The sequence below is a fragment of the Momordica charantia genome (genome assembly GCF_013281855.1).
Source record: "Momordica charantia cultivar OHB3-1 chromosome 8 unlocalized genomic scaffold, Mcharantia_2.0 BLBB01000008.1, whole genome shotgun sequence".
In the NCBI taxonomy this organism is placed as follows: Eukaryota; Viridiplantae; Streptophyta; class Magnoliopsida; order Cucurbitales; family Cucurbitaceae; genus Momordica; species Momordica charantia.
The window spans coordinates 5,665,465-5,678,518 of NW_028275166.1; the positions used below are offsets into that span (position 1 = coordinate 5,665,465).

Below are 13,054 nucleotides of genomic sequence, written 5' to 3' on the forward strand. Positions count from 1 at the left end.
CTATAGTATAAATTTATGGCTACATTTAAAGAAATTTAGTGTCATACTACCATTTTAATAATAAAAAAAGTGAGATAAAAATGAAAACGAATTGACCAAAATAACCACTTTTTAAAAAAGTATAGAATTCAAAATAAATCAAAATCAAAACTACAGAATAATTAAGCCTTAATATATTAAGAAAAAAAAGGAAATATTATGTTGAATGAGATCTAAATGAAAAGAGAATATAATGGTCAGAAAATGCAGAGAGGGCAGTTAGTCGGTGGCTTTTTGGTGAGAGTAAAGGTCGTTTTTTTTTTTTTGGAGACAAAAAGGATTCAAAACTGCTTCTCTTTTCAGACCTCCCATGAGCTAAAACTGTGGTCTGGTCTCTCCCAATTTAATGTTAATCTTATGTTAATTTAACCTTAAATTGTACTTCTAATATTCTGTCACTCTCATTTTTTTTTATGGTTTTTTTTGCAGCTTTCTGTCGGTTTATGTTCATTTTGGTTTTGTAAAAGTATCCTCAATTAGCTTTGAAATTGATCTGACATGATGCAACCATTTATATATTTTAAGCTTTGTCTTTGAGATTAATGTATTGGGTCGTTTGTTTTAGTGTTTCAACTTCAAAAGATTGAATTGTAAATCCAACTTTGAATAATTATTTTATTTAGTTTATTCATTAACATCATAATCTTATGATTTCTCTTTTCTCTATTCTAACGTCTGTACTATCAAAACGTCTATTTTGATCTTTTCATTTTTCTGACCATAATTCTAATATGACACCACACTCAATAAATTTCTTGAAATTTAGTGATAAATTTATATTAGGGTTTTCATCTTGTATAAAATTTATGTTAAAATTTTGTAAATAGAAACTAAAGTTGTCACTTTTAAAAAATACAAAAATTGAAAGATAGACGTTTTGAAATTACATAGACTAAAATGAACAAAAGTAGATGGTAAAGAGACCGAACCGCAAGACCGTTTATGTCCAATTTATTCAAGAAGAAGAATAGTGTACAACCAAAGACTGAAATTCATGCCTTGTGATGGTAAAGCTGCTAAGCTTATCCTTTTACTGATATGCTTGATTTTATGGGCAGGGTTCACACGAAGCCAAGCAACCAAGGTTTAAGCATTTTTATTTACTAAATTTATAAGGGGCTCTCTCTGCTATCTTTTTCTTCGATTATTAAATTGATCGTTAGAAAATATTAGGTAGAGTACTGCATCGGTACCGAGAACTACTTAAAAGATAGGTGACCCAAAAACTATATCTAGCCAAAAAAAAAAAGAACTATTTAATACTAAATTGTTTATAATTTAATGGAGACTTCACCAATGAAATGTGACAACAATAATGGCAAGACTAGACTTCATGTCGTTCTGTTATCAAAAGGGCCAAGCCCAAATGAAATAAAGAGCATGGGGTAGAACGTCATGTCGTTCTACAAGAAAATGGGCCAAGCCCAAATAAAGAGTAGAGAATTTTAGAAAAATGTCAGAAGTGGGATTTGAACCCACGCCATCTCACGAGGACCAAAACTTAAGTCTGGCGCCTTAGACCACTCGGCCATCCTGACTTTGATGTTCATTTCTTAGCAAATTATTTATACAATCCATTTGTTTTTATCATGCTTAAATCATTCTTTATTAACATTGAAATAGGATTGAAGGTGGAAGATGGAGAGAGTTTATGCATCCAATCAAAATTGATTTATGGAGAAATCCCAACTAATTAAGCAAACATAGAAACAAGAAGAGAATTAATTCATGGTCCACAAATTTTGGAGGTGTCTCTATTCATCTTCCATTTGATCAATAATGCTTTTCAATCCAGATTTATAACTGGGATACTCGAGACTCACTCCCAGCTCCCTTTTCATACGCACATTACACACTCTTTTATCACCCCTTCCACTCCCATTGCTAACAACATTTGCCTCCACCTGCTTCCGCAACCCTTCAATTTTACTCGGCCACTTTTTCTCGACCAAGTCCCGAGCGTATGAGAATACTTCTTCCCTTGGGGCTGGATCGTCGTCAACTATGTTGTATACTCTCCTGCAAAACCACGCGTAATGTGGAAGTCCTTATTCATCTACCAGTTTCTGCTCCATCCCTCTGTAACGACATAATGCTGTTATACTGATATAATGTTGTGTTACCTGGAAGAAGGGTTTTGAATGCTGGCGTTAAGAGCTTGGCAGATGTCATAAACATGAACTCTGGATGTGTATCGTCTGCGTGTTCTACGTTGTTGGAGCTCGGATAAGGACCTCTTCTTGATTATTGTATCAATAGCACTGTGATGGAACCAAAATCTTTGAGAAAAACTATGATTTGTAACATTATGCACTAGGATATGGACCTTGATGAAAATCACCAGAATGAAAAAGGTATGGTATGGATTTGAAGTTGAATGCAAATGAATGACAAAAGAAGAATAATGGAATGTGGAAGCATTGCTGTTTTTTTGACGAAAATATCGAGAGGAAAGGACGTCACGACCTTCTACCAGGACCATAGATACCTCCGAGCCGAAATACTTGAGCTGAGAGGCCAAGATCACTACCCAAATTTAACCATCTCTCCTCTGCTTCGATCCTCGACTTGCCCGACTGACTTGAGGGGTTAGCCGGGTTACTACCACAGAGTAATTTACTCGTTTAATACCGGAATCAAGTAATAGTGGTTATCATACCTGAGTAAGTAACGAAAATCACTTACTCTTCATCTACCCAAGCACCACCATAATCTCCATAAACACCTGACACCAAGAAGAAACTCTAATCATAGTCAATAAGGAAAACACAAATTTCTTTGAACAATGGTCTATGTGCTAAAGGAAGAAGAAGGTACGGGTATCCCTTGGAATCACAAATGCTAAGGCTTAGCAGCCACTGGCAACTAAATACATCCTGCAGCAGAGGAACCGGTTTCGCGGAAGGAATAAGATGAAAAGGGACCATAAGCAAGACTGCAAGAGGGAAGGCTCTAATCATATCTAAGGTTATGTCCTAGTAAAACCCTTATACGAGAGAAAGAGAGGCGAAAGGGGACCGAGAGAGAGAGCAGTTAAAATATTTTCTCACATATTTGCCAGACCTAAGTTCTTCGCCGTTTAAATGCATGTATGACAGCAGAAAATGCTTGCCTATTTACATGACAACAAACACATACTTGTCGATGACAAATAGCAAAGCCATCGAAGGTCGCCATCCTGTAAAGTAGCCCTTAAAAGTTCTTCATGCTGGAGCAGCTGCAAAAACAACGCAGGAACAGCAAGAAATCACATGAGATAATCAATTTAATGAGTATTACATGCAGGACAATTGTGGCGACATTTTTTTGCAATTAATCTAGGGCATTTCCAATTACAACAGCTGAGAAATCCCTTTAAAAAGCTTCAAAAATCTCCACTTAGACCCTAAATTAATCCCAACAAAAGTTTCTACCACTTCCTCCATCAGTACTCAAAAGAAAATAGAAAACTCTTATGGCATACAGGATCACCAACAGCGACATCTGGTGGAATGGAAACAAGAAGGTGAGTGTGATGCTGCATTGCTCTTAAAGTGCTCTGCCTACCAAAAAACCAACGACAGTTAACTAAAAGAAACACCAGAAATGAAAATTTCATATTCTAAATGCATAAACTTCCAGACAAACAAGACACGGGTTTTGAGCAGATCGTTGAGTATACTAAAGATCGTCACAGCAGAAAAGCTTACAGAGTTCATACAACAATTTTTAATTTAGTGCTATAAGAACTACATGATTGTTTCTCTATCTATTTTGCATTTGTAAGAAACTATATAACAACATATCGGCCTGGAGCTTGAAGCCGAGCTCATGGCATATGGTGTGGACTTTGGTTATGGCACCATCCGAACAAGATTCCCGTGCCTCAGCGTCAATTTTGTTTACATTTAGTACTCCTCGTGAGCTAGAAATGCTATCATAAAAATGTAATGTAAGGAAAGCACACATTTAACTTTTCTTGGCTCTGAGAAGTAAACTTACTCTGGATCATTTGCATCAAAAACATAAACATCAAAACCCCTTCCCTCCAGTTCCATCTTCTTCCCAGGGTTTCTGCAAGTCCCAGAAACAGCCCTAATGATCAAGCCCCATTACATTAACTTCACAGCTATAATTCTTGAACAGAATCTCAAATTCTCAATGGTGAATGAGCTTTACACGACATGAAGCAACCATCAGATGTCTAAGGATACAGCAAGTAAACTTGGGGAATCGATACGATACATATTCCAAATCTATAAGACATTACATAGAGGCTCTCTAAACATGAAACAATAGTAAGTGCAGAGATTTTACCATCCTTGGTTCTTTAGCTCTTGCGCGAAGAACTGGCCGACGAACCCTATGCCTAAAATAAACATGCGATTCTGGAATTTCCGTAGCGACGGTGTCGATTCTGTATTTGAACTCTTCAAGGCCGCCGGACAGCAGGAATGCGGCGGCGATTTGGGTCTAAGGAAACCACAATTCTCAGAAATGCCGATGCCTTTGGGAGTAATCGCAGGATGATTCAAACACAGTACATCCATTACCGCAACGTTGAACCAAAGTAAGCGTAGTTCGTCGTACCCGCGAAACTCCTGAAGTGATTTTCAACGCTACTACTACTGCTAATATTTGATTTGTCAAAATGAAAACTTTACGATTCATTTAGAACCCCTTTTTTGATTGCATTGAGAAACATACAGATTAACATCAAGTTGGGGATTCTATATAGTTTTGTTAGTGATTCTACAATGCAAAATAGTTTTGTCAGCAACTGTACATAGTTTTTGCTTTTCTTTTTTCTTTTCTCAAATAAAATTCGCATATATTCTCTCACTAGTTTCTCTCTACAAATTTACCAATTGTCTTGTAAAAGAAAAAAAAAATCGGGCTAATCTTTCTTTTTATATATTTCTCTCATTAATTTGATTTTATATGCATTTTCTTACTAACTTCTCCTCGTGGACGTCTTTTTATTGACTTTTCTAACGTATACACACCCTCACTAATTTATTACTTGATCAACATCCTTTTAAAATCTAATTTATTTTCCAATCAGAGCACATATTAATAGATATAATACCAACTACTATATCAAAAGTTCATGATCTTCCATCCCATAATTGAATTTGTTGAATTTAATACATAAGTAATTTGAAAGATAAAAAGATACTATAAACCGAACACACATCAAATGGAGCTTAAAGAGTAGAGTTTCGTCTTTACAAAGCAATGAATAAAAATAGTGTAGCTAAAATTGATTGTCGTAGATTCAAACTATCTATATGTAGAATTAGGTGCAAGAAATTTGCAAAATTTTAGACTAGCAATGAAGACATTATATATATATATTTCAAAGGACATTTAATTTAAGTGCACTATTAATACTCACCACCGGTGGTGGTTACTGGTTATGAAGTAATGACCTAACCTCCATCCTTCCTCCCCATAAACAAACTACTGACTATCAAATTTAGTAATTCCCAAGTATTAATAACTTTTTGGTTTCAAAAATGGATTTTAATGTCTATACTTTCGATTTTGGATTCATATACTTTCCAATCGTTTATTTTAACTTTCGTACTTTCAATTTTTATTTATTTCAATCTTTGTACTTTTAAAAAGTGACCAATTTAATTCATATTTGCAAAATTTTAACACAATTTTTTTGCCTAATAAAAATCATTTAATGTAAATTTATGACTATATTTCAAAAAAAATTGTGAATGAAGTGAAGTGTTAAAATCATAGTTGAAATAAATAGATCAAAATTGTCATAAAAAAGATCCAAATAAACGTTTTGAAAGTAAAAAATTTAAATAAACAAAAGTCGAAAGTAAATGAATGAAAATAGATGCTTTAAAATTACAATAACCAAAATTAATCAAAGTCACCTAACTTTTTTCTAGCATTGATTCCGAGTTTTCTTTCTAGTGAATTCGAACATATTTAATAGATGGGATATTTATTACATTCAAAGATTTCAACCTCTCACCCTTCGTTAGTTGAACTCAAAACAAACCCAAGAAAAGTTACCTCTTTTCGAAACCCAAGAAAGGGTTTCCATCTCTCAGCCTACATTAACATTAGTTCTGTATAAAATATTTCTTTAATGTATTATTGGGGTATCACCCGTAGTCATCTTTCTTATTGAGTTGTATATGCCTCTAAAATATTTTGTATCTTATTTAAAAAAAAAAGGTCATTTTGTATCTTATATAATAAGATTGCAAAATCCGTTCTAAAATATTTTTCAATGTGATGAGCTAACTAGACGCTAATATCAACGGTCACAATTACACCCGACAAGGCTCACAAAGCAATTGTGCGGCGCTTTCCAAAGTAGTTACATGATTACATCACAGTACCAAAAAAATTTTCCATCATAGAGCTACAAACAAGTGGTCCTACTTGCACCAAAAATCAACTTTTGAATTCAATGATACCCAAATGAAAAAGAAAAACATTAATTGGTCTGTTATTCACAAAAATCAGCTCGACAATATTAACGTCTTCGATCCCTCCCATTCATTCTTCCAAAAATGTTCTTCTTCTGAAACCTCTGCTTCTCGGAGCTGAGCTGCCATGGCGGTTTCCGGGAGTCGAGATCCCGACGTAGTAAATGTCGTCGCTTTGGGGGTGATATCGTGGACAACGGCTTTCGTTTTGGTCAGAAAACTCCTCCGGAACCGATCTTTTGAGCTCTGCAACCGTGTGGTCTCCACTCTCCATGCTGCCTTGGCCGTCACGTTGGCTTCCCTCTCTGTCCAAGATTTGCGATGCCCCATTTGTCCTCTCGCTTCCCAATCCTCACCATTTCAGGTAAATTCAACTTAAATCTCAGTATCCATTGGATAACTATTTTATTTTTAGTTTTTTTTTTCCTTTTGTAACATAAGAGCAAAAGTAATGTTTCTGTGTTTAATTTTAAAAAATAGAAAATTAAAATTGATACGGTTATCAAAAGAAACTTACATTGTTAAATGGGTGGATGTGTTAGCCAGATGCAAATATTGGGGGTGAGCTGTTCTTATTTGATATATGATATGGTGTGTTGCCACTTTGACAAAAGAGTGAGTGTGGACAATACCATCCATCATTTGATTAGCATCGTGGGTATTGCAGCAGGCTTAGCTTATCAAAAGGTAAATTCATTTTACTCCAATAAAATTTCTAGTACTATTGGAATAGCTGTTCGAGTGTCCATGCTCTCGTAGTACCATAAATTAACCTTGTGGTTTACTGTTGATTATATTTATAATTTGTTAGCGGATATTTTTGGAATATTTAATTTTAATTATGATAAATTAATAAATATGTATGTAGTGTGGGTCAGAGATGGTAGCAGCATTGTTGATAACAGAGATCTCAAGCCCCTTTCTCCATTTGAGGGAAATTCTCAAAGAAATTGGTTACAGAAATACTGAACTTAATTTTGCAGCTGATGTAAGTCACCCTTTTATTTTTCCTAATACTATTTTGGTCCAACACTTTCTGTTTAAGTCTATATATTTTCAAAACGTCTATTTTGACTCTTGAAATGTTCAACTTGGTCAACGTATTTGCGGCCGTTTTGGTTCTTTCATTTTATTTTTTTATCTAATTTTTTTAAATTACAATTTCAATAGACACCACATCCAATAAATTTTTTGAAATGTAATATAACTTTGTATTAAAGGGTTTTCATTGCTTTTGGAATGTGTGAAAATTTTAAACATGGATCAAAATAATCAATCGCATTTTAAGATTACAAGGATCAAAACGGACATATTTAAAGTACAATATCAAAGAGTTAATGTTACATTGACATTGTTTATGAACAAATTGAAAAGGATTTGATTTTTTAGCAAAGTAAAATTAGTTTGAAAGAATAGAAGGCTCCAAAAGCCCATTAATCATAATTGATATGAGATTATGACATGAATTTGAAAGTTAAAAGCTGATTGTATTGACAGATTGCGTTTGCAGTGATCTTCTCATTCGCAAGAATGGTTGGAGGGCCTTATCTCACCTACCTTACTTTATCCTCTAACGTCCCTCTTCTTATTAAGGTAATCTTTTCAAACTTCGAATCTCATGGAATGTCGATATGGTTACCAAAGACATTTCTTTTTCTTTTTTCTTTTTCAATAAAAAAGAAAAGAATAAGAAATAGTTGCTTTTCTTTATTGAAAAAAGGAGACTAAACCAGTAATAAAAATGTTACCCAATGCATCCTAATTTTTCCAACGATCTACTTTTGAGTTTTGACCAATTAGTTTATATAATTGTTCAGGCAATGGCATTGGGATTGCAGCTTGTGAGTGCCTACTGGTTTTACAAGATCGTGAGAATGGTCAGATTCAAACTCAACAACAGATCTACATTGAAGAATAATTAGTCTTAGCTAAGAATCACAAAAGGAAAATTAGATCAAATTTCTTAGTCCAGATTGTATCTTGGGTGCAGTGATATTGCAAATAAAAACAATGCCATAAACTTTGCAATGAACTCTGTATTCAGCAAACTGAGCTGCAGATATCATGTTTAAGTAGATGAAAATCACTAGATTCCATATTTTTCAATGTGAGTACATTAGCATTAGCAACAAAACAAGGCACAGTGAAGAACCGTCCTTTTAAGCTCACAAGAAGGAGGAATAAATAAGAAAAGAAGAATAGCCCGGGAATATTCATCATCTCCCATCTACGATCACATATGACAAGTTCCTATAGTTCTAAGATAAGAACCAATGATACCAGGAAGAGCTCAATTTTGAGTACATATCTGAAGATTTCATCAGTTGCCAGGAAGGAAAATGTTATGCTTGCAAAGATTTTGACTACGAAGAGTAAATAACATGACTTCACTCCTTTCCGAAATCAGCACTGTAGTGTGCACTGGACTCGAGTTTCTTCGCTTCGTTTAGCTTTCGTACTGCCTGAACACCAGAAGATTATGGAAAGTGAGTATTGGGAAGAGAGAGCCTTATCTCTGTAGGGATCCAATCCATTGCAACACGATAATTAATATGCTAAAGAATGCTAGAGAAGAAGGGGAAAAAAAAGTCACCTTCATGAAATCTTCATGGATGACATAGTCACGTTCTGCACGGATAGCTGACATTCCAGCTTCAGTGCAGACATTCCGCAAATCAGCCCCATTAAATCCCTAGACAAAGGAGAGAATCAAGCACTAAAGGTTATGGACAAAGCTATTAAAAGAAATCAAATAGACAAAAAGAACTGCAGGGTTACCTCTGCAAGCTTTACAACAGCTTCATAGTCTATCTCACCATGCTTGGCAATTCCAGCAGCATGAATCTTCAGGATCTCCATTCTGGATTGCTCATTTGGCAGCGGAATCTCTATTTTACGGTCCAATCGCCCTGGTCGAAGAAGTGCAGGGTCAAGAACATCTGGCCTGTTCGTAGCCATTATCATTTTGACCTACAGTACCAGTAACAAATTAATCTGTTGTGTTAGGCAAACAAAAAAGCCTGTAAAAAGATTAAGAAACAGAACGAAAGAAGTCAGACTAATGAGACAAACAACTAAGTCACAGCATGGTCGGAGAGGATCAAGATCTAACACCTCATACTACGTCTTTGCTCGTCATATGATCTTATTTCATACAGGTAAGATAAAAACAAAGTCAGAGAAAGAATGATCGAGTTCTTGATATATGGCCAATGAATCCATTTTTAATTTCCTCTCCATCCTTACTGCTGCTAGGAGGATAGCCCTCTCTGCCACCTTGGAAATTTAGTATACAGAGCAGAGAAAACAGTTTTTAAGTTTAAGACTGGCAGAGAAATTAAAAGCTAGCTTATCCACTCCACTCTTCAACTAATCCTGTACAAGAAATGTCTAACTTGGTAATATTTAATAATAATAAAGAACTTAGGGAAAATTACAAACATGGCAAAAAAATATAGCTTATAGCATAACTTTTTATACACAACAGACCTTCTCAAAAAATAAAAAATAAATAACAATTAAGGAACAACAAAATTGCCAACTTGAAAAAAATTCTTGCAATGCCACCTTAGAAAGATATAAAAAGCGCTACTACTTTGTATGATATTAATGGCTTAGATGGGTCATAAGTGGCCAACGAGCCTTCAATCCATTGTTTTTCTTATTGTTTGGCCCTCTGACTACTAGGCCAACCCATACATGATAAACACGAGAGTACATTTATCTCCCTTGCAAAGTCAAACGATAAACATAGTTCAGGGTCATTTATTCGAAAGTAATTGGAATACCTGAGAATCTAGGTGCCCAATATTTTCAGATAACTTACTTGATCTGCCATATTTGTGTAATGCCATACAATTGCATGCTATTTCAATAATCCTATGATATACTACTCTTTAAACTTAAAATACCCCTCATTTCGTAAGGCACCAATGTTCATAGGATCCTTGGATATCTGAACAGCCAAGGAGCCAAAGCATTTGGACATACCTTACCAAGCTGATCAAAACCATCAAGCTGATTAAGTAACTCCATCAATGTTCGCTGGATTTCACGATCGGCACTTGTTCCCTCACTGAATCTCCGCCCACCAATGGCATCAATCTCATCCATAAAGATTATGCAGGGCTAATGACATGAAGGAATGGTGCACGAATTATGAATCAATTTTTTTTTTGTAACTAATCATACAATGAGAAGTTCATACCAACTCAGAACATACCTGGTGATCGCGTGCATATCCAAACATTTCTCGTATTAACCTTGCACTTTCTCCAATGTACTTGTCAATTATGGCACTTGACACAACCTACACTTCAATAAAGAGTAGAGAGAAGCCCGTAGTTATATTTTAGTTGGGGAGGAGGGGGAAGGTTAAAGCCATTCCAGTACATGGATAAAAATCAACCTTTAAGAAGTTGGCATCTATGTTGCTCGCAATTGCTCTTGCTAACAATGTCTTGCCAGTACCAGGAGGACCATAGAGAAGCACACCCTTTAAATGAAAAGGGAAAAAATAAAGTGAGGAAAAGGGGAGGAAGTATCCAATATAATGCAAGAAATAGATATTGCAGAGACTATTAACTATAAAACCACAATTTGGTCCCCTTAACTGTATGCTTTAGAGAGAAAGAGAGAGAGTACCTTGGGTGGTTTGATGCCAACCCTAAGGAAAAGTTCAGGATTCATGAGAGGTAGCTCAATAGATTCTCTCAATTCTCTAATTTGATCAGATAAACCACCCACAGCAGAATAACTAACATTACCAGGATCTTCATGCAACATATTATACACAACTGGATCGACCTATCAGATCAAATGAGATTAAAAAATTCAGGACAATCATACATTACAGCCTAAAGGACACTACCTATTTCTTATTTTTATTTACAATTAATCCAACTTACTTCGCGTGGAAGAGCCCTCATAATGGTGAGTGTTGTCATATCAAGAACTACTCTAGTACCAGACGTCAATTTTTCCTTATCCACCTTACTGCGGCATCCAACCACATATCTTGGTCCACTGCTTGCTTTGACAATCACTGAAATCACAAAATCAGCGATACTCCAACATTATCAACCAATTCAACAGAATTTCCATATCAAAAAGAAATACAAGGAATAAGGAAAAGAAGTACATCGTTCATTGTCAAGTGGCCTGAGAACTTCTCCAATAATCTGCCCAACGCTTTGAAGAGACTTCAAATCATCTTCCGTCTTGTTGAATTCCTTCTTTGCAGCTCGTAAATTCTCCCTCACTGGAAACATAAATTGAACATAATCTTTCAAGCATCCGTAAAAATTAAAATAAACAATGATCTCAGCTTCTGTTACAAAATGGACACAGTTTCAACTCATACAGCAAGATGCAGCAATCTCATAGTCTATGAAACGGACATTGCATAAGACTCACAACCTATTACGACTCAAATAAGCACAGATTCATCGGGACGACAAAAAACGGAATTCACACAGTAAAGGAAACGGGAATAGATTATAAAATTGGGTATCGAGGGACAGACGAGATCGGACTCTGGCGTCGGACTCTTTGTGCTGAAGGAGTTTGTTGCGGTACTCATTGACCGCCGTGAGACGTCGAGCGGCTTCTTCTCCGTCGGCCATTTTCGGTGCTCGCAGGTTGTGGTCGGAGCTGGGACTCGCTTCTCCGATTTATCTGAGAAAGCTTGGGAAGCAAGAAGCTTTAGATGCTCCCACTGAGGACATATTGGTCATTTGGTTCTTAAAAACAGGGAAAAAAAATATGTTTTGAGGCGCATAACAGAAATGGGAAGTAATTAGGTTTATGATTAAGGAATTTTTGAAAGGGAATGAGAAAAAAAAAATGAAATTCGGTATATATTTGTAGGTTCATTTCGTTGTTTCTTTTGAGGTTAATTTTAGTGGGTTAATAAAAAAGAAGATTAAGAAGTTCAAAATAAAAAAGGAGAAAAATTGTTGAGTATTGGCTGAGAAAAAATAGGAGAAGAATTAGATGGAAGAAGGAAAAAAATTGGGGAACAAAATACATACAAAAGATTTTGATTTGGGGTTTCTTGAGGTTTAATTGAAATGGTTTGGTGGCTGTTTAAATGAAGAGATAGATCAGGCTGTTAAATGGATATTTGGTTTTTATTTACTGCAGTGTACGTTAGAATTAAGTTAATTAATTTAATATTAGATTGTGATTTTTAGGTGAAGTTGAAGCAGCATTTAGCTCAAATTTACTTTCTACGAGGGATTTATTTTATAAAATATTTTTTAGGTATCTACAAGTTAGAGTTTCAAGAAATTATATATTAAGTTTAATTTTGTAATTTCTGTTGAGAATCAAAGTAATTATTTAGTTTGAAAATTTAGAAATGTTTTATAATTTATGAGAAATGGTGAAGCTTATGAAATGTTGTTAGAATGATTTGAGAAGTTTGTGAAATATTCTTATAAAGAAGAATTTTTATGAAAATTATGAGTTTTATTATGAGATATGTTGGCAGGTGAACTATATTCAATACTTCTCATCGTTTTAAGATGCTTTTATAGGCCAATTTGAACAATTTTTACTACTTAAATGCA

General features: G+C 35.0%; 3 protein-coding genes and 1 non-coding gene across 5 annotated transcripts; 1 reads left to right on the forward strand and 3 right to left on the reverse strand.

Annotated features, from left to right (window-relative positions):
* Positions 1-1,493: 1,493 nt before the first annotated feature.
* TRNAL-UAA (transfer RNA leucine (anticodon UAA)) lies at positions 1,494-1,577 on the reverse strand. The gene has a single exon. It is a non-coding gene; the product is annotated as a tRNA-Leu (tRNA).
* A 187-nt stretch (positions 1,578-1,764) lies between these two features.
* Positions 1,765-4,755, reverse strand: LOC111014076 (NAD(P)-binding Rossmann-fold superfamily protein). 2 transcript variants are annotated; one of them, XM_022288691.2, is made up of 8 exons: positions 4,336-4,754; positions 4,021-4,113; positions 3,503-3,581; positions 3,178-3,256; positions 2,725-2,764; positions 2,506-2,640; positions 2,163-2,300; positions 1,765-2,058 (listed from the first exon to the last, which is right to left on the reverse strand). In XM_022288691.2, the coding sequence occupies exons 1-8, from the start codon at positions 4,566-4,568 to the stop codon at positions 1,794-1,796; spliced, it is 1,062 nt and encodes a 353-aa protein (XP_022144383.2). In that variant the 5' UTR covers positions 4,569-4,754; the 3' UTR covers positions 1,765-1,793. The 2 variants fall into 2 exon arrangements, with proteins under 2 accessions (XP_022144383.2, XP_022144385.2); XM_022288693.2 differs by lacking the exon at positions 4,021-4,113 and having other exon boundaries at positions 4,336-4,755.
* A 1,741-nt stretch (positions 4,756-6,496) lies between these two features.
* Positions 6,497-8,593, forward strand: LOC111013995 (uncharacterized). Its single transcript, XM_022288578.2, has 5 exons — positions 6,497-6,846; positions 7,029-7,169; positions 7,351-7,470; positions 7,980-8,075; positions 8,300-8,593. Exons 1-5 carry the CDS (start codon positions 6,610-6,612, stop codon positions 8,402-8,404), a joined length of 699 nt encoding a protein of 232 aa, XP_022144270.1. The 5' UTR covers positions 6,497-6,609; the 3' UTR covers positions 8,405-8,593.
* Positions 8,522-12,200, reverse strand: LOC111013994 (26S proteasome regulatory subunit S10B homolog B-like). Its single transcript, XM_022288576.2, has 10 exons — positions 12,007-12,200; positions 11,623-11,742; positions 11,390-11,526; positions 11,127-11,288; positions 10,891-10,977; positions 10,705-10,791; positions 10,473-10,610; positions 9,261-9,452; positions 9,076-9,174; positions 8,522-8,944 (listed from the first exon to the last, which is right to left on the reverse strand). The coding sequence occupies exons 1-10, from the start codon at positions 12,104-12,106 to the stop codon at positions 8,870-8,872; spliced, it is 1,197 nt and encodes a 398-aa protein (XP_022144268.1). The 5' UTR covers positions 12,107-12,200; the 3' UTR covers positions 8,522-8,869.
* Between the last annotated feature and the right edge of the window lie 854 nt (positions 12,201-13,054).

Coding starts and splice junctions, on each gene's coding strand:
- LOC111014076 (XM_022288691.2), bottom strand. CDS start 4,568: ATGGATGTACTGTGTTTGAATCATCCTGCGATTACTCCCAAAGGCATC. Junction 3,582..4,020: donor TTTGATGCAAATGATCCAGA/GTAAGTTTACTT, acceptor GTTTTTTGGTAG/GCAGAGCACTTTAAGAGCAA. Junction 2,301..2,505: donor ATCTATGGTCCTGGTAGAAG/GTCGTGACGTCC, acceptor GTTCCATCACAG/TGCTATTGATACAATAATCA.
- LOC111013995 (XM_022288578.2), top strand. CDS start 6,610: ATGGCGGTTTCCGGGAGTCGAGATCCCGACGTAGTAAATGTCGTCGCT. Junction 7,471..7,979: donor AACTTAATTTTGCAGCTGAT/GTAAGTCACCCT, acceptor TTGTATTGACAG/ATTGCGTTTGCAGTGATCTT. Junction 8,076..8,299: donor ACGTCCCTCTTCTTATTAAG/GTAATCTTTTCA, acceptor ATAATTGTTCAG/GCAATGGCATTGGGATTGCA.
- LOC111013994 (XM_022288576.2), bottom strand. CDS start 12,106: ATGGCCGACGGAGAAGAAGCCGCTCGACGTCTCACGGCGGTCAATGAG. Junction 11,527..11,622: donor GCCACTTGACAATGAACGAT/GTACTTCTTTTC, acceptor TTGTGATTTCAG/TGATTGTCAAAGCAAGCAGT. Junction 10,792..10,890: donor TAGATGCCAACTTCTTAAAG/GTTGATTTTTAT, acceptor ATTGAAGTGTAG/GTTGTGTCAAGTGCCATAAT.